This window comes from Maniola hyperantus, chromosome 12 (genome assembly GCF_902806685.2).
Source record: "Maniola hyperantus chromosome 12, iAphHyp1.2, whole genome shotgun sequence".
Taxonomy (NCBI): Eukaryota; Metazoa; Arthropoda; class Insecta; order Lepidoptera; family Nymphalidae; genus Maniola; species Maniola hyperantus.
The window spans coordinates 8363402-8388438 of record NC_048547.1 but is presented as its reverse complement, the minus strand read 5'-3'; the positions used below and the strand labels follow the sequence as shown (position 1 = coordinate 8388438).

Here is a 25037-nt window from a genome sequence, read left to right as displayed (position 1 = left end):
GTGGCAGTTCTCACAGGGCACGCAGAAATTATTTATGGTCTCTTTTATTGCTAAACTTCATTCGTTGCTGTGGTTGCTTTTATTCCTCAAACGGAAAAAGTTGTGAGATTTTATTACCGGTGTGAGATAGGACACGTTATTGCACTAACTTTGAGTTGGAATTAAAATAGATTTTTTGCGGTCAACCATAATATTATAGCTTTTGCAAACACATATACGAGTATAACGACTTTACAAGTTAAAATGTTATTGAAACTTTAAAACTTCCTCGTTGTAAAATAACTATTGACTTTTCATGTTATTGATTGTAAAGTGTTGTTACATAATTGTATTTTTCTGATAAGTTCTTATCTGTTAGCAAACTGCCTTTTTATAATTGCGATGCTTCCTGGACTGATTTTAATAATATTATCTTTAATATTATTATCTATATGTTATTACTAGCTTATGCTCGCGATTTCGTCCGTATGGACTGCAAAAATTTCAAACCCTCTTAGGGTTATAATTTTCAAAAATCTTTTCTTAGCTATCTGCATGCTAAATTTCAGCCCGATCCGTCCACTGGTTTGAGCTATGCGCTGCTATCAGTAGTCAGCTTGTCCCAGCTCCATGGTTTTTTTTACCTAGTGGAAGATCTAATCACACTGCTTTCCGGTGCGTTGTTAGCCATTCCAGCACTTTATAGCGCTCGAACGTCCATCATTGAACGAGCTATTAACGGCTTTTAGCATTGCGAGTCGTTATGTCGACTAATTTCCTGGTAATGGTCCTCCTATGAATCTCCTATTTTTTAATTGTTTACATTAAGATACTCTAAGCATATCTCTATCACCCGCTGATTATTTATCAGACCTATAACCACAGCGTAAAGTTTACTGTGCCTATCTATAATGTCATATAATATATACTTGCAGTTATAGCTCTGTAAAATTACTTTTGCTAACGTGATGTGCGTGTGCGTGCGTGCGCGCGTGTGCATGTGTGTGATGACGAATAAATAAATACAATAAAAATAAATAAAAACATTAGTAAATAAAAATTCCCTCAGTTTTTAGTGCTTTATTCAAGTCAGTATTCTCATAGTTATTTTTATTTGTTACAGAACTCAATTCGGCATAACCTGTCTCTTCACAACCGGTTTATGAGGGTCCAGAATGAGGGCACCGGCAAGTCCTCGTGGTGGATGATCAACCCAGACGCGAAACCGGGCAAGTCAGTGAGGCGGCGCGCTTCGTCCATGGAGACGTCCAAGTCTGAAAAACGGAGAGGCCGCATTAAAAAGAAGGTAATTATGACTTTAATAACGAGGTTTATTCATAAGAGCTTCCGAGGACCGAGACGGTCAAGCCCGTAGAACTTTTGCTTGAACCCAGCATTTTGACCGTTTACAATGTTGACTTGATGCTTGTGTCAAGCATTTACGTGCTTACTGCTTGACGGTGATTGATGCGTTTTTATATTTTTGCTTGACCCGACATTCGGACAGTGTTCGAGATATGTGAAAAGTGCCGTTGCTTGATCAAGCAAAACAAAACTACGCGCTTGACGTCAAGCCACTTGAACGTCTCGGAAGCCCATTACATTTTGAGTTGGACAGAAACAATACAAGACGCTAATATAAAACGTGCCAGCGTGACCCTACAAGAAACTATGAAGGTTTTCACATTACGCAGTACACGTTGGAGCCAGTTGTAGAAAGATAGTTACGTATGGTGTAGATTATTTTTCAAATGTTTCGAAATTGGTAGCTTTATAATGAATTTTACTAAATTGATTTTAATATCGTTTAGGATATTGTTTGTTGAGAAAAGCTGTAATATCTTGCGGTATGTAGCCGAAAGTGACATTGCAATAATTTAGTAATTCCAAATTGTGTTGAAAACTTTTCATTATAGCATACAATTTTAAATTCCAACAGCCTGATGCATTAAGAAACGGAGTCACAGCTGACGCTACACCAAGCCCCAGTAGTTCTATATCCGAAAGTATCGATATGTTCCCCGATTCTCCAATACACAGGTAAACCAACATCTCAAAATTATGCATAGGTTCCGCTATACAGTGCCACAAGGCTCTCTTGGCACTTGAATGACATTGACAGGGGGGCGCTCTTGGAGAACAAAGGCTTAGAATATTCAAACAAGAATAAAGGGAACACTTGACGGCAATGTTAGTTCCGATTTTAGCCACGCGCCAAGATAGCCTTGTCGCACTGTAGTTCTCAATAGAAATATAACTTTTTTTTAGAATGTAGAGTAGGTAATTGCTTTAGATAATATGCCACAGATGCGTAAAAGTAGAGTACGAAATGGCATTGCGCCAATTATGTTAACGGACAGGAACGCGGACTGCGATACTAATCCGACTTAAAAGATATAATAATTCACCGATACGAGAAATGCAATTGTGGATTCTGCCAAAAATCCTAGTGCACCTAATATTTACGTCCACTGATACAATTTATGACGTGAAATCCACTTTACAACAAAAACTAACGTTCGATATGAAGCAGCGTTGACCACGCTAATAAAAATGAGTTATAGGAACACTGTTACTTTACGATAAAAGGTTTTAAATCATTCACGACCATTAGATGATGAGTTATGCGGATGCTGAATCTCGTCATTTCTCCGATATTCAACGTTTTTATTGCCGAATATCTGTCAAAATTACGGACGTAATTGACTTTTATATCGGTCATTTTTTGTCCTGAATGTTGCCGTTCCAATGGCAACCCTACAATCCTTATGAAATAATTTTTCCATACTTTGCATTAATAAAATGTCTCTTTTCTGACCATTGTTCCCGTTACGATGATCGCTTCATTTGGCATTCATGTTAGCGGGCCGTGATGGAGGCATTAGATTTGCATGCTTCCCATTTTACTTTATGTATTAGATTATTCTTAGACACAATTAGGTCCTAGCTGAGTTTTATTTCTGCTAAGGATTTTCATTATTTGCTACTTGAGTATCGATAAATCAATGGCCATGACACGATTGTTTATCTGATTGTTTTATCTATGCCGATATTCATGGTCATATTTTATATCGATATTTGAGTTATGAATTATTTTTTGATGCTTGTTCGCTTTTTCGTAGCAGCATTTTACAGTTATCTCCGGACTTCCGTCAGAGGACTTCGTCCAACGCTTCGTCATGCGGTCGCCTGTCGCCGATTCAGTCCCTAATGCCCTCGCAACCGGATTGGGCTTCAGAGTACACCCCTGCGGGGGATTACGCTCCGAGCACTGAATATTCCCAAACGGAATACCCCAATACTCAAGACGACGTCCTAGCTGGAACGCTCGCCGACTCAATGAAGCTACAAGGAGGAGACCCATTCCTAAATACGTAAGGATTCTTAAGTTTATGCTTAGCACAGGTTAAAGTTATTTTTATTAGATCAATTAGATGCTATTACATAGAGATTATTTTGATTACCTAGTCTAGCCCTAGAAAGCTTGAATTCATTTAAAAGCGATTTAAGATAAACTGACTAGTTTTAAAATGATCGCATATGACGAGACAACCCATTAGCACTCGATGTGGCAGACTTTTTGCTGACGTCAGTTTCAGCACTGAAAATGTACTAAGTATAATATACTCGCGGATTTAGCAACTTAGCGGGTCATCTCGTGGCATGCGATCAACTTTAGTAGGTACCTCTACAAAGAAATTTTACTCAACTGACAGGTACGTTCCAACGACATCGTCATCGTCGTCGAGTGGGAGTTACCGCTATTCGTACGGGACGTGTCCTCGCCATCCGCACGGCGGGTGCAACTGCCCGTCGCTGTTCCCCGCTCACCCTGCGCACCCGCATCAACACGCACTTAACCATTTCGTTCGACCGCCACCACCTGCAGACCCCGCTGATATCATGCAAACAGGCAAGTTGGAGATAGCACACACAAGACTTAGAGGTGCAAGAGTCGCTAAAGACGTATTTTACTCTGAAAAAATGCGTCGTCAGTCAGTGCCGAACTGTGTTGAAGTCATTAGCACTTTATCAATAAACCCGATGCGGCTTGTTCCTGCTGCTAATGTCGAATTACGTGCATCTGGCGGCTCTTGTGCCTCTTGCAGTCCGTCTGATCATCTTTGGTCGAGCCATTCAAGAGCTCATTTCAACGGCTGGCAACGCAATAGGCACCATGCCATGTAATCCCAGTACGTAAGCGCAGATGCACAGCAACGCATGGACACTGGGTAGTCGAGCACACAAATCACACTGAAAGTTTTCCAGTACAAGAGTACGGGCAAGGGAAATTTTAGGTGTATACCTAGCTCTTCTATGCGTTAAACCGCGAAAACAAATGATGTAAAAAAAAAATTAAGCAATAAAATTTTCTATTTTTACTCTTTTTCCGATCTTCTCTTCTACTCTTCCTTACCTGTGATTTAGCAGAAAAATAACTAGGGACTTATACTTCCTGCTCTAAGGCACGAATTTTCCATGCCCTATAGTTGTGAAGATGATTCCATAGAATAGGACTAACTTTTAGCTATATCTTTTTTGTATACAGAAAACAGCCAAATGCAAATGGTGGCAACGTCAGACGCTGGGCTACTAAACGGGGGCTTAATGGTGCAAACTGGGGCGATGTTGCCCACCACGGTGATGGGGCAGATCATGGGCGCCCTGAACACTGGACTTGCAGAGGACTTGAACTTGAATATAGAAACATTGGAACACAGTTTCGATTGTAATGTTGACGACGTAAGTTTTTTCATTTGTGTAATAAATAGCTTAAAGGTACAATCCTGGGCGGCTACTGTATTCTGGAGCGAGCACAGCTGGCTAGAGCTATCCGGCAGGGAACCACGCTAGGGGAACTGGGCGCTGGGCAGGTTATGTGTACCATATGCCAAATGACATGTGAGCATTTTGCTCCTTTTTCGATTCCAGAACATCTTCAGCGACGGCATGCCAGGCCATGGCGACATTGACGCGAATCACATTGTATTGTATTGTATTGGATAGATATTATATTTTTAGTAAGATAGCCCAACGGGAAGGCTTTTGCCCAGTGGTGGATTAGCATGGGCTAGATTAGATAAGATAAAGTTTTTTCTCTGTAGGTAATCAATCATGAACTCAGCATGGGCGGTGCGTTGGACTTCAACTTTCAACAACAGAACACCGCGATGGCAGCGGAAGCAGAAAGCCAGTTCGTGGCTCCAGCACCACCTGTCCCCACCACACTCTCGGGCGGAGGGGCGCCCCACACACCTTACTCCGTAGCCCCCTCTTGGGTCCATTGAAAGAACACAGTAGTAAACACGTGTATCTATTAATTGCTTACGGCTGCGACGTAGACATCGAAATTAGACGTACGGTTTGTCGTTTAAGCTCCCACGCAGACACATCGAATTTGGACGGAAGGGTTGACGTTTGAAAGTACCTACCTAACAAAGATAGGTCATCATCGACTTTTGAAATCGAAATGCAAACTGGATAAGTCTGATTTTTTAAATAAATATTATAAAGTAGTATTCCCTATCATATTTTTAATGGGTTTTAGTTATGGGTGGCATCCATTTCGTGGCTTCAATTTTGACTGTTCTTTATACAAGAGCGGCTTAATTTGATTTCGAAAATAACTGTTATCGATGAGATATAGAATATTTTGAGAATCGCGGTCCAGGTTTGCGCACTAAATTATTCTAAACCTCTGAAGCCTCTGAAAAACAGTAGAAAAACTAGGTATGCTAGGACAAAGAAGATAACGTACACAGATAACGTAGTCTAAATTCGATGTGCTTATGCGTGCCCTTACAAGTTGGAATATGTAACCGCCATAATTCAATCCTGATTTTTATATAAATCATAATGTAAATACGACGCAAGCAGATTCTGTTCAAGTTTGACAGCCGAGTTTATACTTTGCATGGTATAGTCGAGATTTTTTTGTTTATCATGTTAACTAATGTTGGAAGTTTATTTAGCGTTAATGTTAAGTGGAACGTTACCGATCGTTGTTAAAGTGTCAATTGTGTTAGTGTAGGCTTTAGTCTTAAGCTAGGTGGAAGCTTGTGATATGTAGTAGTTTCTGTGTCGGTTTGAGGACCGGGAGGGGGCATACGGACGGACCTTTTAATGGAGATAAAAGGTAACTATTAATTTATTATCTACACATTTTATCTACCAGTGGCGTCTGTAAACATTCCACATGCAAGGAATTTTAACGAATATTTTTTCTTAAACTGTGGTTTTGTGGGATGGTTATGCCGTCACAAAGCGACCGCTATCGCTATGATAGCGGTCGCTAAGTGACGGTTTCTTAATAGACACTTTTCAAGAACGTCATTTGACGCTATGTAAATTTTGCGTCACGTAATTTACGATTTCATATTCCCACTTCCCCACATGTATGAGGACGCAAAATAAGTTTTAACTACAAATGTTGTGAAAGTATGGTTCACCCACGGTTCATCTTTAAAATAAGGACTAAAATCGTACTATTGACATGAAATTTGACACAAAAATTTAAAATGGCGCGTGAAGACTTAAATGTTATGCGTTATAAGTCAAGTTTTTAAAAAGCACACACATATTTTGAAGAACGTTTACGGGCAATACAAATGCAATAAATCCTTCTAATATCAGCGTTAATCCCCAAAAGTTTTCCAGTTGAGTGTCCAATAACTCAGAGCCGGTATCAACTAAAACTTTATTGTTTCGTGAAAACAACGAACGGTAATCTGACCCCATTCACGAGTATTTAAGACCGAGATAGGAAGATCTGAAACTTGCATTTTACTTCGTACGTTAACGTAGACAGGTAGCTATTTATTTTATTACAAAAAATTCACTGTTTAGTAAGTTAATATTATGTACGTATAAGTACACTATGGGACGGGCACCAAGTTCTAATCTAAAAGTATTACCAGACCAGCAGGCCTATTGTCAATCTCATTATCACTATCAACCCATAGACGTCCACTGCTGGACTTAGGTCTCTTGTAGGAACTTCCACACGCCAGTGGCTCCCTGCAACTCGTTTGATGTCGTCTGTCCACCTAGTCGAGGGGTTTTCCAGTGCTGCGCTTCTATCGAGATTGCCATTCTGTAGGTTTAATATTAAAACTCTACATGAAAATAATATATTTTATTATCGCAACAATAACAAACAAGAACCATTGTTGACAAGGTTAGTAAAATGACAATTAGGAATGTGTTCTTAGTTCGAAGTTTAAATAAGTAATATACCTAGTAAAAACTTCACACATTCTAGCACATTGGGTCACCAAAGTCTGTCGGTTTTTGTATCTACTTACTTTAAATAAGGGATTTTCATACTAATCATATAAAAAGTAAGAAAACCCTCGTGGAAAATAGACAAAAATTTACGGTCACAAAACCTGTCTCCTATTCCATTTTACGCCGGTCGTATTACAGAAAATTGCGACACTTTTTGTTCCATCTCTTTGTACGTGGATTATGACACGCGATCTCCTTTATTTATGAAAGAATGTGTATAAGAAGGGAAAAAAGAGATTGACGGGTCGCGAATGTATTAGCTCCCGCGTAGAGACGAGCGCCGTCCAATATACCTACCTACTCGTTTCATTGAAAGTTTAGGGCACACGATGCCTACGACCGTAGATTAGATTCCTTCTACAGCAATGCCTACGACTAAATATTTATTAATTCACCAAAGTAAATTAACCCAGGGAGTTCACATGGCCGAATTTTTAAACACCAAATAATTTTAACTGACGGATATCTATATTTGACGTTCTGACCGTTTTCGAAGGTTTTCGTATAGGAAATCTGTCATTTCTCAGTAGCTGATGCCCGTGACTTCGTTCACATTTTTAAAATCCCGTGGGGACTCTTTGATTTTCCGGCTTAGTTTATGCCACTTTCCAGGTTTTTAGGGTTCCGTACCTCAAAAGGAAAAACGGAACCCTTATAGGATCATTTTGTTGTCTGTCTGTCTGTTTGTCTGTCGGTCTGTCAAGAAACCTACAGAGTACTTCCCGTTGACCTAGAATCATGAAATTTGGCAGGTAGGTAGTAAAGATGGGCGTTATTGGCTATTTCTGGCAACGGTTAATCAACAGTTATTTAGTTTCAATACCAATATTGATAACCGTTGCCGAATATCGGTATCAGAGTTGTGTTTCAACTAATTTAATATGCGCTACGCGCAGCGGTTTCCGTAGTAGTAACTAAGCTAGCTGCCGTATCAATACCGTCTGTATAGCTAACGCGTGCATATTCACTAAAATAAAACCAATTTTACTTTCATGAATATCGTGAAGTAATCACAACCTTATGTTCATAGCAGCAAAGTTTAATTATAATGATTATTGACATAGGTCAAACTATAGTGGACGCCTGCACGAATAGTTTGCCACAATCCAGTTAACCAAAAACATTTCACGAAGATTGATAAACCAAAGAGGACCTTATCTCTATTACTCTAAGGCTAACTGTATTAAGGTTGATAGATCAAAGTGTAATGGACAAGTACTTGTACAGTTAAGCCTTAGCGTAATAGAGATAAGGTCGGCTTTGGTTTATCAAGTTCTTAGTTACTAAGCCGGTAGCCAATAACCGCTCCTTCTCAGCTTTCAGTGGAAGAAAGAAAGAGAAGGCATAATTATTGCGTTTCTAGTTACCAAAAAACCAAACAATGCATTGTCAGTTGCCAGTTGGCAGCGTTGCGTTGTCAGGTGGTTCGTCATAGATGTTTGCTGATAACCGTTGTTAGCTACGACAATAACGCTACGGTACGCTATAGGCACGGCAGCGGTTTTCAGTTAAGTTAAGCTATAGCGGACACATGTCTAGTAGGTAGGTCTTATAGCAGACATTCGGGGAAAAATCTGAAAACCGTGAATTTGTGGTTACATCACACAATTTTTTTTTTCGAAGTAAGATAACTATATCAAGTGGGATTTCATATCCTTGAAAGGTCTTCACTTGTACATTCTAAAACAGATTTTTATTTATTTTTATGCATGATAGTTTTTGAATTATCGTGCAAAGTGTCGCAAATATACGACTGTAGTACGGAACCCTCGTTGCGCGAGCCTGAGTCGCACTTGGCCGGTTTTTAACTATATCCATGCAAAAAATCACGTCAATACGTTCCTCCTTCGCGACGTGTTTGATGGACAAACCAGCAAACCCTTTCGCATATTTTATAATACGCGTAATATGGATAGTGATTTAGGCTTTGGGGACTCAGTTCGGTGCTTTCTTCATACAAACGTAGGAGGGAAATTACAACAATATTCGATATTGTACGCACAAAACTAAGAATTATATCGATTTATCTCGTCATTATCTAGGTTTATTGATATATAAAACATTGAAAAAAATATTGATTTAAAAGTTACGAGGCTCAAAAGATTCCTATTTTAACACTAAATTAATGACAACTTTGGGCGTAAATAAATAAGATTAGGGATATGAAAATTCTAAAACAATTTATCATTAGACGTAGTTTATTTATTCATTAGTTGAAATAACTTTACTTTGCAAACATAAATTCAGCAGTTTTTTCTCAAAAATACTTTTCCTAAACCCTTTTCGCGCGCTTGATTTCGGTGAAAATCATCGTGCCTCTCAACTTTCTCATACAATGTCAAGTGAAAAGCAAACATATTACCCACGTGCGCTGCCAATTTCGGTCGTGCGTCCTGCGTCACCTTCACGCACTGAATCCGATCCGAATCCGAAATTCTCGATCCGAAGAAGCAGACATAGTACTATTTGCATATGCGCACTACCCTCACACAAATAGCTATGCCGGCTATTTGATCGAGAATTTTCGGATTTGGATCATCGAATGCAGTGCGAAGAAAGCCTTAGAGGTAGGGTCTGAAAAATTTGATAACAGTCAATATCATACAGGAAAAATATTCTCTTAACTAGATGAGTGATTTCAACATAATATATTATAACGTGAATATGTTTTGTATTTTTTTTAGGTGAAAAAATTGGCTTTGACAAAAAATATGTTAGGTATAACAATTTTCTTAATAAATTACTTAAAATTGAAAATAGGCTGCGCTATTAAGATTAGAATAATTATTTAAATTTTTATTACGTTGGCAAAAAATATGCTAGTCAACCTTGACCTTGCTCTAGTGTTTGTGTGCAAAATGCAAATTATATAATATATTGAGTTTTGAATAGTTTTCAATGAATAGTTTAGTAGCCAGGATAATCTACATTCGGACTATACATATTTTATCCTAGTGAGAAGTTAATTACTTCTCACTAACAGGCTTTTAACGATTCTCTACTTAGACGTCAACTAAACTACTGACCCATTCTGACGAATGAGATGTAAATCGATTCGTTATTACTACATTTTAAGCGAACAAAATCAATATGGCGGATGTTATATCCAAAAGCGGGGATTTCTGATATTTTTTTTAGGGTTCCGTACCTTAAAAGGAAAAACGGAACCCTTATAGGATTACTTTGTTGTCTGTCTGTCTGTCTGTCTGTCTGTCCGTATGTCCGTCTCACGTCTGTCTGTCAAGAAACCTACAGGGTACTTCCCGTTGACCTAGAATCATGAAATTTGGCAGGTAGGTAGATCTTATAGCTGTCATTTGGGGAAAAATCTGAAAAAAGTGAATTTAGGGTTAGATCACACAAAAAAAATAAATTGTGGTCATGAACTAATAATTAGTATTTTCAACTTTCGAAGTGAGATAACTATATCAAGTGGGGTATCATATGAAAGGTCTTCACCTGTACATTCTAAAACAGATTTTTATTTATTTTTATGCGTCATAGTTTTTGAATTATCGTGCAAAATGTCGAAAAAATACGACTGTAGTACGGAACCCTCGTTGCGCGAGCCTGAGTCGCACTTGGCCGGTTTTATTGTTATTGTATCGAGTGGGATGTCAAATGAAAGAAGGGAAAATTCTGAGTTCATGAATATAATATAAACTAGCTTATGCCCGCGAGCTCGTCCGCGTGGACTACACAAATTTCAAACCCCTATTTCACCCCCTTAGGGGTTGAATCTGCATGCCGAATTTCAGCCCGATCCGTCCAGTAGTTTGAGGTGTGCGTCGATAGATCAGTCAGTCAGTCAGTCAGCCACCTTTTCCTTTTATATATTAAGATATAGTACAGCATTAAAAATATACTTACCAAGCGGTAGAAAAACAATTTTACTATATTTCAGCGTTTATTAAGAGGAAGTATTTCGTTAAAACCTGACTACTTCCCAGGTTTAAACTTTTTTGCATAATAAACAAGTACATAAATAATAAAATAAATAAAGAAATAAATATTATTTAGCATCTAAAACAATCAAACAATGCATCCGCTAACTTCCGTGGCAGCCATTTGTCATTTGCTCACTGGTATGAATAATAATTATAATTAGATCTTGATTGAACGTGCCTTCGTAGCACCCGTGAATCAATTTCACCACTGAATGCTTCTATTTGCTCACTAATGAGGGAAACCATAGTAATTAATCATATCATTTCGGCGTAAACGGTGCCCACTGCTCGCTGTCGAGAGATCGCCTTTAAATAATGGAATATCACGAAAAAATCCAGAATACTGGTAGATTAAACCCGCTTCGGTAATGACTTGTTTTTTAGGGTTGCAAAGAATACGTCTTTAGCAGGTTTTTGTTAATTTTTTAATACTTTTAAAGTAAGAAGTTAATGGGGGATAAGCTGGCAGCTTTCAGTGGCTAGCAAGTCAAGCTAATGACTTGTTTTTGTAATTTTTTTTCTTAATATTAAAATGATGACGTGAGTGTACTAAAATAAAAAAAAATAAAAAATAAATGTGGTGGTATCCAAAGTGATATCCATAGATTGTTTTTTATTTTATTAACTAGATTATGCCTGCGACTTCGTTCGCGTATGTTTCGGTTTTTTGAAAATCTCATGGAAGCTCTTTCGAGACAAAAAGTAGCCTATGTAGCCTACTACTAGTAGCCCCGGGACGCAAGCAATCTCTGTTCGTCAAAATCGGTAAAACGGAATTTAAAATTGACGTCAAAGATCATTACCTATCTCTTTGCTATCATCAGTAACGGCATAGTTTATTATTTAAATCTATATGTGTATATATATCTATGTAGTCTTATGTATGTCTATTATACTTTATTTGTATGTATTAGTGTATTAACAATATGTACTTTATATTCTTATTATATGGTTTAGTTTATTTAGCTATTGGTATTTAGGTTTATTTTACACCACCTCCCATTGTCCATTTGTTCGTTTTTTCCCTAGCGTTAAGGTTGTCTGGAAGAGATCGCTATTTAGCGATAAGACCGCCTTTTTGTACCTACTTATTAAGATTTCTTTTTGTAACCTGTCATTTGTGTTTCTGTGGTGCAATAAAGTATATACATACATACATACATACATACATACATACGGATGGCACATGAAAAGCTAGCAGAGTGATAAGACGTCGTTGTCACAAAGTGATGTCTCCCAATCTGCACTTGGACTGCATGGTAGGCTATGGCCAAACCCTTCTCATTCAGTATTGAGCCGCCAATATGTTGACTATGATGCCTAAGGGCTAAAGGGAAAAGTATTGCAAATTGCGACGCAAATGACACTGGTCAACATTGCCGCTTTTATATTAACAAGCTGATTTTTATAAAGCGTCGTTTAAATTTCTGAACTCATCGTGTATTCCGGTCGGCTTCCAGCTTAATTAGGTGGGCCCCACCTTTACACACGATTTCACGGCACTTGTTAAAAGTTTTCAATTGCGTTACGAGGGGGCCTTTATACAGAATTTATTCATTATATTCTAGGAAACCCCCCAAACGCCCCCTACTTAATAAAACGCTCCTTTGCTCTCTTTTTATTTCCTCTTCCCTTGTACTTAAGTATTTTAAATATTTGCCGCATGGCCTCTCAAATGAGCGATGAATTATACATTTATTTCATTTTAATTTTTAATATCGTTGTTTTTTTTTGATGAGTATGAGTTTGATTTTATCAGGCAATGGGAACTGGTTATAGATTGTGATAAGAAAATTTAAATGTCATACTCAAATTAATTTAATGTCATCTCTATATATAAAAATGAATCGCTGAATGTGTTGCTAATCGCAAATCTCGAGAACAGCTGAACCAATTTCGCTAATTCTTTTTTTATAATATTCCTTGAAAAACGAGGATGGTTCTTACGGAGAGAAAAATTTAATTCAACCTTCCCCTCAATTTTCTAAACTCCACCCGAGCGAAGCCTAGCCTAGTAGTAGTTCAGCTAGTACGTCAGCCGAAATAAAAATATACCATCAGCTCGAAACTTCAGTCTAGTGCTGACGTCACTAAAATGGCGGCCACGAGCATTAGCAATTTGCGGGACTTATACCTATATAAGATTTTTAAAAAAAATCTAGGTATTATAATATTTTTCGATAGTTTTGGTAAGTTTAAATTTTGGTTGATATTGGTAGTTTTTCAAACAACATTATTGAATTATTTAATTTAGATTAGATGGAGAAATCATTCAGTACCCCTACTTTGTTTTGAAAAAATCTAACTGTTACTAAATTACTAGCTGATGCCCGCGGCTACATCCGCGTGGTTTTACGTTTTTATAAATCCCGTGGGAACTTCCGATTTTCCAGGGTAAAAGTAGCCTATCCGTAGTAGCCCGTCCCCGGGATGCAAGGTGTATTTGTACCGGATTTCGTAAAAACATTTAAACGGATGATTTTTTAAAGTCCCGTGGGATCACCAGGATTTAGGAAAGTAATTCCTTACAGCATCAGAGTTGAGGAGTTGGGTCATCGAGTTCAACGATAAAATCTTTACTTGGGCCCTAAGAGATAGACATATATATCATCGCGGATTTTTTGTAGACCTTTTTAAGGTGTGCAATACTGTAGAACATTATTTTGATCGATCTCGTAGGGTTCAGCCAGCGCGTTTGCAATGTAAGCGCAAAAAAATATGTTTATTTACGACATCACATTAGAAACCTCTAAAGTTATCAGTGTTTCTCTACTATATTATGCATGTATTATACATATAAACCTTCGTCTTGAATCACTCTATCTATTTAAAAAAAACGCATCAAAATCCGTTGCGTAGTTTTAAAGATCTAAGCATACATAGGGACAGACAGCGGGAAGCAACTTTGTTTTATACTACGAGTATGTAGTAATTTGTTTACTATTTGTGGTTAACTGATTTAGATCGGCATTTACTTCATGATCATCAGAATGATAATGATCGCCAGCCAATACCGAGTTCGGGTCTCTCCTCAGAATGAGAAGGGTGTTGGGCCATAGTCTGGGTAGGTATTTACTGCTGCTATCAACGCCAAAATGACGCAAATCAAGTTGCTCCAAAAAATGTCGGTATTCGCCAGTCCAGCGTACATGTCTACATGTATTAATAGAAGTCACTGCTTTCAAAATGCTTGACACAATGAATAATAATAAATGACTTTCTTTGCTTTTCTTTCAACTTTATGAATGAGAACCTCGTGTAACATAAATTGTAAGTAGACTTCGAGAATATTCGTTGGCCCACCTAGATATTTATTGATTGGAGATATTACAATATATCATATTTTTATTTTTATTGCGGGTTGTGGTTCGATGTCAGCTAAAATAAACCTCTGCGTAGTACAATACCAAGTAATAGCCTGGCTTTGATTAAGTATCGCTACGGTAAATTGTGAGCAAATTAAATGTCGTCGCTCTATGAGTTTTACCAATTTTCTTTCCTACATTTCTTCTATTGGATGATTCTATATGATAATGTATGTACCTCTCAAAGTTTTGTGTAGAGATCTTTATTTAAAAAAAATTAACCATGGTTTCCTGGAGGAATTTTAATAGAGTTATAATCGGGTTTCATTACGGTATTATGATATTTTTAAAGGTATGTTATCCGAGCCATTTTTTTGGTATTTCAGTACAGGACTCAACCTTTTTTAAACAACAAAGTAGCAAAAATATACATCTGTCAACGATAAGGTTTGCATAACAATTAACAAGTTAACTAGTTTGTAGAAAGTGAGCCAGCGCGTGCAAGACCTTAGTTATTTTATAAAACCTGAAAGTTTCTATGCGTATTGTCTCCAACACTGGGAGGAACGTTTGTTTGGATGTGTAAAAATTTTTACGTGAAACTAAAGTAATTTTTTATTTAAATATTTAAATTTTAAGGAGGGGCAACCTCCTGCCAGACACCTTTAAAGTTTAAAAGTTTAAAGGGTGTCTGACAGGGGGTTCCAGTTGCCACGATACTTAAGTGTCTGGCAATGCATGACGTGACTTGTAATACTATTCCGAATAAAATAAAATAAAAATAGACATACTTTGGTGTCAGATTTTTAACCATAAACCACCAAAGCCATCTTAATAAACGTTCCGCTGACGCAGACTATACGCAGAGAAACTGAGCTTTTATAAAATAACGAAGGTCAGGCGCGCGCTGGCTCTTAGTCCATTATAACTTGAAATATAAGTTATAAGATAGTAGGGATGCCTTGCCATATTCTCTCACTAACCTGCAACGTATCTACATTCCTTACGCGTCTTTTCACCCCTAAAGAATTCTACGAAGAAAAAACTTATAATCTTTGTAGATGTAACTTATTAAAAGTTTTATGATCCAAATCTGATCGCATATCTGATCCAGATCAGAAGCAGCATCGTATACCCAATTTACATGTTGATGTCTATTTTAAAAGTTGCGATTTACGTTTCGCATTCTGACCAAGTCTCTGGGATGGGAGCCGCATATCCAACAAGTTGGCTCTTTATTGTTTGACAGCTTAGTCTCGACTTTGATCGGTTATTTAAATGAAGGCAACGCAGTTATGTCTGTCAATATCGCAGCTTTATATGCGCGCCGCGTTTTCCATAGCCTTTTTATAAATTGAACCGGCATTAAGAAAGACTTGCCCGATTGAGTTTAAGATGATTGATGTATAGACGTAATCTAATGGTAGGGGAGCCCAAGAGGGGATTTCGGGATTTACTCGAGCGCGTCAGATTAAGACAAGGTAAATTAATTAGATGCAGAAAAGTGTGCATTTCATTGATCTGATAATTTGAGCGTGACATACGGAAATGGAAGAGTCACAAAGTTTCAAAAATCGGCCATGACTTTTGTTGTATCCAAATCGTCAGTTTTTTGAATAGGAGCTACTTGAGGATTCACTTAACATTCTTTCTCAATATATGACGCGCTCGATAAATATTTTTGGGTCTATTTTCATTTTTCTTTTCATTTTTTTTCTCCCCACCAGTGAAAGGGGTTTCATGACGTAACCTTTTTTATTTTTAGAACCTAGTTTTCAAAACCCAATACGTTCCCACGACGCTCGAGTAAATCCCTATTAAGCATCTTGGGTCGGTTACTATAATTTTGAAAAGATAGTATTTTTAAATGTATATTGATAGGTATTAAATAATTTTATAGCAAAGGTGCCAGTTTAACTAATAACTAGTTTTGATAAAGATTTCCCGTCGTAGGAAAAATCGATGGTAGGGGGTGGTAAAGGCAGAAGTCGCAGAGAAGCGCCCTAGTTATTTTCTCACGTTCATTTAACGGAGATGTAGATAGAACAGAAGATTCTGATGATAAAATTATTAATGTAGGTACCTTACGGTTAAAATTTAGAATACAAAAAATAGGCTAAAGTGTTTTTGAACAGATTTACTGACGCTACCTATCCATCAAGAAAGTTTTTCCTAATGTTTTCCTGATTGAATTTCCGTCACGACAGCTAATATCAACGGAGTCTAAGTCAACTACGCAAGTTATTACCTATATAGTGCGCAAATGTGTGCGCAAACATAGGCACACTCTCCATTATCTCACTCTCATATAGGTACGGGGCTAACACCGCCAATTTCTCAACAATCTTGGCTGCTACTGGGAATTGCCAAAAAAATCAAGGATTTTTTTAACCCGCCACTTTCCACTTTCAGTTTAAAATATAGTCAGACTCTTGTAGCACAAAATATACCCAGCAGTAGAGCTGTCAAAACCTACAATGTGCTTAAAATTTCCAATTTACTTAGATATAATTTTGTAGAAATAACGGCCAACTAATTCGTGTGCTGTGCCGAAACTAATTGCAAAACACCGAAGGGGTTTGTTGTAATCGCGGCTTTAGCATTCTTCCGTCGCGTTGGGAGCAAATTGGATTACTCGCTTAATAGTGACGGCTGGCTAACGATTTTATTACTTTGTAATACGCCAAATGTTGACATTATGACGAACAAATTGGGACAATGTTAATTCTGGGAGACCAGAAATTGTATAAGTATTATTTGAAGTGAAGTTGTATTGTACAATTTTGCTTATTAGAATCCACCGCAGACATGAAACGAATTTCCCTGTCGTTTTCTTGCCTTCACTACTAACTCCCGCCTTGCTAAAAAAATTCACTTGCTATGCCAAAAACTTCTGCTAGGCACTGTTTTTGTATCATTTTGTACAGATAATAAAATAACTAATTTATATTAAGTATCTGTACATACCTAAATTATACCTAAATGCGAGTGTGTTTATTTGTTGCGTTATTGCTTTGTCCTTCAATCACGTCGCAACGGAGCAATTGATTGAACGTGATTTTTTGCATGAACAGATTAGTTAAAAACCTGGAGAGTGACATAGGTACGCTACTTTTTATCCCGTATAATCAGAGTTCCCGTGGGAACAGAATTCGCGTATTTGTAAAAACCTAAATCAACATGGATGATGTCGCGTGGGCATCGACTCGTTTTTAATATTTCAAAGTTTTGGTAGCAGCTATACATGCATGTTTTTTCATGAAAAATAAATACTGGAAGCTTGTAGTTACTCAAACTTCCGTTTACTGCGAAGTTATAGCAGTATGCTAATGACGCGTTCTGCTTGAAATGCATCCTTGTTTCTCGTGAAAGTGGCCACGTGGCGAGCTACGACAGGGCGTTGGGCGTAACGCTCCGCCTACGTGCAACAGGTGCTGCGTACGCCTCCCAAGTCGACCTAAGGCACTTTTGAATGAACACAGCCTGTAAAATAAGATAGGATAGCTACGATACTGTACTATTGACGACCACTCTGCTGCAGTGGTAAGCGCTGTGGTCTTATAAGTGGGAGGTCCCGGGTTCGATTCCGGCAGGGACAATTTACAATTTCTTAACTGTCTCTGGTCTGATCTGGTGGAAGGCTTCGTCCGTGGCTACTGGCTAGTTACCAATTACCATCCTAACGCCAAATCCGTGCTGCCAAGCGATTTAGCGTTCCGGTAGGATGCCGCGTGGAAATCGATCAGGGGTAGATATGGGTTTAATGACACTGCCATACCCCGCCCGTTTCCATCTTAGATTGACTGCATCATCAGTTAAGTACCACCAGGTGAGATGCAGTTAGTAACGGTATTTTAAATAACTATTGAGTTGGTGCATATTAAGTATGCCCTGGCGACACGAGGCTAGTTTTTTAAACTAGAATAGCAAGATAGTTACTAGCAAGCCAGTCAATCTATCTCCGTGTACACAGAACTAGCTCTATTTCAGGCTGAATGATTTAAGCTTATTCTGTCGAGGTACCTACACGCAAGAAGATCACGATTCTTTGATCTGTTTTTTGTTTATTTTGGCCATGGCTAGTTAGCACCCTACCAGACACCAGTAAAGCCGTGCGCACCACCATGCAATTAAGCGTAGAAATCATTAAGGATTAAGGGATACGGGTTCATTCAAAAACATCTTACCCCTTCTAGGTTAGTCCACTTCCATCTTAGGCTTTCAGCTTTTATAAAATGATGAAGGTCTAGCACGCGCTGGCTGTTAGTCTATTAGCATAGTTTCTACGCGTCTTCGTACAGAAGTCTTTCTTTCTACAGACAATGCCAGACCAGAGTTACATCTTGGAGGAAGTTACATCTTGCTGGTTTACTTTTTGGTGTGGTTAAACTGAGTAAGCCCACGCACCTAGCTGATAAACTTCATTGGGTAGGCGATGGTGAATCTGACCGTTTTCGAAGCTGTCGCTATCAACTTCGTATTCCATTCCATCGCACTGCCGCATTTAGAGGTTCATTTACGTACTCCGCCACTAAATGTTGGAATAATATCCCCCCTCCAATAAGGAATTTAAAAAGTAAATTTTCATTCAAAACTAAATTAAAAAAATTCCTTTTGGATAAACAGGTAGAATTTCAGGATCATGTGGCGGAGTACTCCTTTTTGTAACAAGATTTAGGCTACATCATAGGTATACCGTATACATGTACATAGATGCGTCCAATTATATATATAAGTAAGTATAATATGTGTGAATTTGTATATATTATTAACATATAGAATAGATAAGTACAATTAAAATAATTCCGTGGCGCCACCCGAATCAGGGTTCCTACTGAAAACCAGCGCTGTATGTTTTGTACTTGTGCAAGACATATGGCATTTATGCTGAGTAGTGACCTTTTTTTCGGGTTGTGCCACACATGACATACTTTATTCCGGCGCTTCTTCTACTTGAGGTCTTTTGACTTTACTACTCAAGTATTAGAGGCGCCGGGATAACCTAACCAGGTCTAGCTGGTAATGTGTGGTACAGCCTTAAAAAATAAACGTTTTTCTTTCTTTCTTTCTTTCTTTCAGAGAAAATGTAGAAATTATAAATTCTCAAATTACCTATACCGGGAATCGAAGCCAGCAACATGTAATAACACTGTACCTAATTGTTAATTTTTTCGTATCCGTCGTTAGTAAAACACATACATATTATATACCTACACCTAATATGTGACGGCACACCGAATTGAAATGGTAAAATTGCTATCATTAATACAGGATCAAGAAGACCAAAGTCTTCGAACAGTGCGTGTTGCCAGTGATGACATATGGATCCGAGACATGGTCGCTAAGTATGGGCCTTATAAGAAAGTTCAGAGTCACTCAGCGGACGATGGAGAGAGCTATGCTTGGAGTTTCTTTACTCGATCAAATCAGAATGAGGAGATCCGTAGGAGAACTAGAGTGACCGACATAGGTCAACGAGTTGCGAAGCTGAAGTGGCAATGGGCAGGGCACATAGTTCGTAAAACCGATAGACGTTGGGGTCCCAAGGTGCTAGAATGGCGAACTCGCACCGGAAGACGCAGCGTTGGAAGACCCCCCCACTAGGTGGATGGATGACATCAGACGAGTCGCAGGGAGCCGCTGGATTCAGGCGGCGCAAGACCGTGGCGTGTGGAAGTCCCTACAAGAGACTTATGTCCAGCAGTGGACGTCTATCGGTTGATGATGATGATGAATACCGGATCAGTGTGGCGTGTCCTACAATAATTTTAAAGTTTAAGTTTAAATAAATTAAACTTCTCCAATATCACTGAGTCTTAGATAGGTGAGGCATTCAGACATCCTTTTAAGGTTAACGCATATGCTACCACGTTTCCATACATTGCAGTTAAATTGATATGCAGAAAAAGTTGCCGTTTCGGTAGGCCCGAGCCCAATCGGGCCTACCGAAACGGCAACTTTTTCTGCTCCATTTATTCTGAACAATAAAAATCACACCAAATACTCCATCGGCATGTTCTTTGTGTAAGTTATCTACCTTTATTTGTAAAAATGGTTCCGTCGAAGCGCATTTTCATTGTCGCAGCGAAATGGTAGAAAGTATAAACTGGGTCATATCCCTCAGGGAATTCAGGGGTATGGTCAAACCCCGCGAAATGTTAAGACTACAACTCAATTTGACCATATCACTAAACAATAGTGATATAATAAAATACTGAGCTTAGTTTTACAGTGACTAGTAGACACATGGTAATATTAAAATAACAACCCAATAAAACCCGATGTTTATGTTCCAATATAAGACTTTTGTTATTATGACATATACTTCAGAAGGTCTAAAACGCCGGCAAAATCGCGTCGCTTACGCGTTTCTCCTAGAAGGCTTCTGCGTATAAGGAAAAACTAAAGTCCTACGAGTACCTCGAAGAACCCTAAAACGATAAATTTGACCTACATACAATATCCAAATCCTTTAGCAATAGCAGTAAAGGAAGCGCGTTCTAAATAACGAGGGAGTTAAGAGACATTCCAGTATGAATAAATTTACGCCGCCGCCCCTCACCGGAACCACTCGATAACCAACGGCGCCTATGCTTTATAACCCGTGACTTCCGGAAATAGATTTATCGTCACACAATCTGGACAAAAAAGGCGGATGAGTCCTATTTTGGAATTTATGTAAACTGCCTGTGGCCTACTTTTAGTGTTCCTTGCCTAGGGCATAGTTTACGACAGTTATGAAACTTGTAACAACACGTCGAGGCTTTACCTATACACAATCATATATTATAATATGGCAGGCCTCAGTTCCAGAGTGTAGGTGAAGCCTCAACGTGGTATGCTCGGTAGGCTATGAAACGACTAGAGGTACCGAAATGCTAAGTCGCTTGGCGACACGGCTTTGCCGGTAGGGTGGTAACTTGCCACAGCCATAGCCTCGCACCAAACCAGAGCAACTTAGGCAGTGGTCCGACCGCCGCGGCCGGCGAGAAAACGACTAACTATCGGCGTTTTTCTCTCTCAAGAAACGCACAATAAATGTACATTCCGTGTAAACGAAAGAGATGCATAAGAATTATCAAAAGTTGCTCTCTGACTAATCACACTGCCGGCGACGACTCGCTTTCCTAGTTTTGTCGCTGAGCGACGAGCTTTCAAAAATAAACTCGCTCAGCAATATTCGTTCAGCGATGCTCGCACGCTTGAACACGTAACGTGCGCGCAGGTTTGCACAGGACTGAGCGACCGCGGGCGAATTACTACTAGAGTAATCGCTCGCCGCACTTGTACACTCGCTTATAGCCCGGCGACAAAACTATCGAAGCTACACACTCGCTTCCCACTGATCGCCAACTCGTTTAAGTTCTCGTTTCTCGTTCATCGTCGACGGTCGGACCACTGCCTATAGGTATAACTATATTAATTATTAACAGCCAACCAAATTCATTCTTAGTATTATCTAACAAACTACTTATTAAATTAGCGTAGTAGGTAGGTACTAGGTAGGTAAATGTATGAAAATTAGATATAAAACCTAGCCCTTGCGTCGCGCTGTCAGCGAAGCAAATAATCCTAGATTGATTCTAGGTAGATAACTGGGTCAGAGTGCGTCTGAAATTCAAAAGGATTACCTATCAAAAAATAAGAGAACCGTCCCTACCTATTATATGATTTTCTTTGGTAAGTAAGTAATATCATACATTAAGCCTTCGCCTAGACATGGTTTATGTCGGTTTTATTTCGGGAAAAGCCAATTATCCACATCACATATTAAGAGCGCGCACTTTATTCTGAGCAATGAACGGAGAAAGTCCGTTACATTGCTGAATATGCGACAGATTTATCGTGGGCGTTAGGGATGTGACTTTATAATAATATATCATCGATAAATATATCGACTGTCGACACAAATATACGGCGAATTGTTTTGAATTTATATTAATTTGGATTGTGAGCTTTTTCTTTAAAATTGTCAAATTTTCTATTGCTATTCCTTATTCTTTGTATAATATACACAAAAAGGTTTAATTATCATTCAATTAGGCTCATTGTAATCATAATTTATTTATTAGATACAAATTATAAAGTAATAGGAGCCTACCACAATTGAATCGAACAGCGAACGTTACATTAGCGATTTTCCTTCACATTTTAACATTAGTTACCTACCATTATTGTTAATCGACTATAAAGGATCAACATTCTTTTAGCAAAAAATTAGAAAAAGCTGTCAGCAATAAAATACGGATAAATAATACCAACGCTTGAACACGTCAGATTATTCTATTTCTTGTGGATTATGATATGAAAAGCTTGTTATTCCTTGAATATTGTAAATTCTCGCAAATTAACGCCTACTTAGATACAATATACAATATTACAGGTAGAACTTAGACTTATTGACGACATCTCTGGCGTAATGTGAGCGCTGTGGTCTTATTAATGGGAGGTCCTAGGTTCGCTCTCTGGTCTGGGTTGGTGTAGGGCTTCGGCCGTGGCTAGTTACCACCCTACCGGCAAAGCCGAGCGTTCCGGTACGATGCCGTGAAGAAATCATACGGGGTAGGATGGATTTAATAAAAACTACCACACCCCTTTCAAGTTAGCCCGCTAAGACTGTATTCACTTACCTACCATCAGGTGAGATTGCAGTCAAGGGCTTGCAACTTGTATCTGAATAATAGAAAAAGTATATGCACTGGATAGGTACGTCATCGATATAGGGTTCGCTGTACATCACTAGAGGGTCGTCACCTGGGACGCGGGGTAAGGGGCGCGCAGACTCGGCGTCACTGTGGCGGGCAGGTTACGATTTACACTCAACCGACTCAGCAGAAACTGCGAGAAACGCTGATAATCCACATCTTACAGACGTTGCGTAAGAATTATATCGGGATTACTGTGACATCAAACTGCTCTGCTATAAACTGCTAATTGTATCGTTCTTTACCTACTATAAAAAGGTGACCGACTGACTGCAGACTAATCTAATAACGCACAGCCTAAATAAAGTTTCCTTTTATGACGCAGAAGGATTTTTAATTTTGAGTCATAATTTTGGGTTTTTTTCCTCACTGTAGTGTGTGCTGTAGTGACATGAAAACTTATTTGCCCCCATGCCATTGAATTGAATTCCTCGCTACACTCAGGATTTTATTTGAATAGAAACCTTCGCTTACTCGGAATTCAATACAAAAACTCGCGTCAAATAACAACTTTGCAACCTTGCATAACAAATACGGGGTCTTATGTAGCCTCAAAAAGCACCTTTGTAATATGCTTAATTACATTTTGAATAATTCTTCTAATTGTTTCAGATGCTAAGAAATATAAACAACATCCAGAAGACGAGAATTTGGAACGTGAATTCAATTTTCTCAAGACAAGAATGATCGTCACAGTGCAAATCGAAACTTCAAACAAAGTGCTTCTTAAAAACATTTTATTGAAAGAAAAAAATTAAGTGCTACAACGCAATGAGAGACTTTTGGACTTAAAAAATATTGAATGATATTGTGACCTCGCGTGTTTTATTTCGTAAGAAAGTGATTAGATTTTTTTCTCAAAGAAGTGCTTAATAGACTTTCTAAGTTTTTACTAAGAATTATGATGATTTATTTAAGTACACAGTAATGGGCAATGTTATTAGAGCCATTACGCTCTGTCGACTATTCGGCCGGGCGACAGTGCGTAATGGTTCTTACTATTATTATGTAGGTATGTAAATAATAATGAGTACAGTTTACTTAGACTGATTTTCATACCTATTGGTATAATTCTCGTTAAATCATGGAGCCCAAAGCTCACGCACCATTGCCGTTATTTTTTGTATATGTATTTTTAAACTATTTTTAAAAATCGAAGTACTTCAATGCCTCTTTAACGATTTCGTGCGGGCCAATGTTATATTTTATATTTAAGTAAATAATTCATAGGATATATTTGTATAAATGTCATCAAGTACAACTTGCGTAGTTATATACTTAGGTAAATCGGGAAGTTTTAGTTTTAAAAATAAGGTACAATTTATTGATAAAATAAATATTACATTTATTTTTGTAAGGATACTGAGTTATTCTTGCGATTTCTCATAATGAGCTGACTCAGTAGATAATAAGAATAATAATTTTAATAAGTAAGTATAATATCCGTAAAATTTTAAAATTCCAGTAATTTAATTTAATAATTTAATATATTTTGCGTGCGCAATTCCATATTGCTCAATAGTACCTACAGTCTATATTGTGGCCCAATTTTTTATACAAAAATAATTACTTACAACGTCAATTTACGACTGTCGATGATGATTTACAAGTTACAACATAGTTTTGATCACGAATCACGATAGCAGGCGTGAACTGTGACGATAGTCTCCATGAGGTCGCAATTAATTGACTGGGTTTTTTAATGCTACTAGTATTTGTAGTAATTGAGGAGCTGGCGAACAAAACTGTGCAATTAAAAACTGAATAAAACCTGTTGAAACTTTACCGTAAACAGGTTTATGTATGTAGGCCTT

The 25037-nt window shown here is 38.2% G+C and overlaps 1 protein-coding gene across 3 annotated transcripts in view; it reads left to right on the top strand.

The window, feature by feature from the left end:
* Window positions 1–24194, top strand: part of foxo (forkhead box, sub-group O) — a 108006-nt gene extending 83812 nt beyond the window's left edge. Inside the window, exons 3-9 of one of the 3 annotated variants that reach the window (XM_034973988.2) lie at window positions 1103–1285; window positions 1919–2019; window positions 3102–3353; window positions 3696–3892; window positions 4529–4722; window positions 5085–6115; window positions 23836–24194. In XM_034973988.2, the coding sequence (XP_034829879.1) occupies window positions 1103–1285; window positions 1919–2019; window positions 3102–3353; window positions 3696–3892; window positions 4529–4722; window positions 5085–5267 (1110 nt within the window). In that variant the 3' untranslated portion in view covers window positions 5268–6115; window positions 23836–24194. The remainder of the gene's footprint in view (window positions 1–1102; window positions 1286–1918; window positions 2020–3101; window positions 3354–3695; window positions 3893–4528; window positions 4723–5084; window positions 6116–23835) is intronic. The other 2 variants (XM_034973989.2, XM_069502098.1) reach the window with 2 other exon arrangements.
* Window positions 24195–25037: the final 843 nt, after the last annotated feature.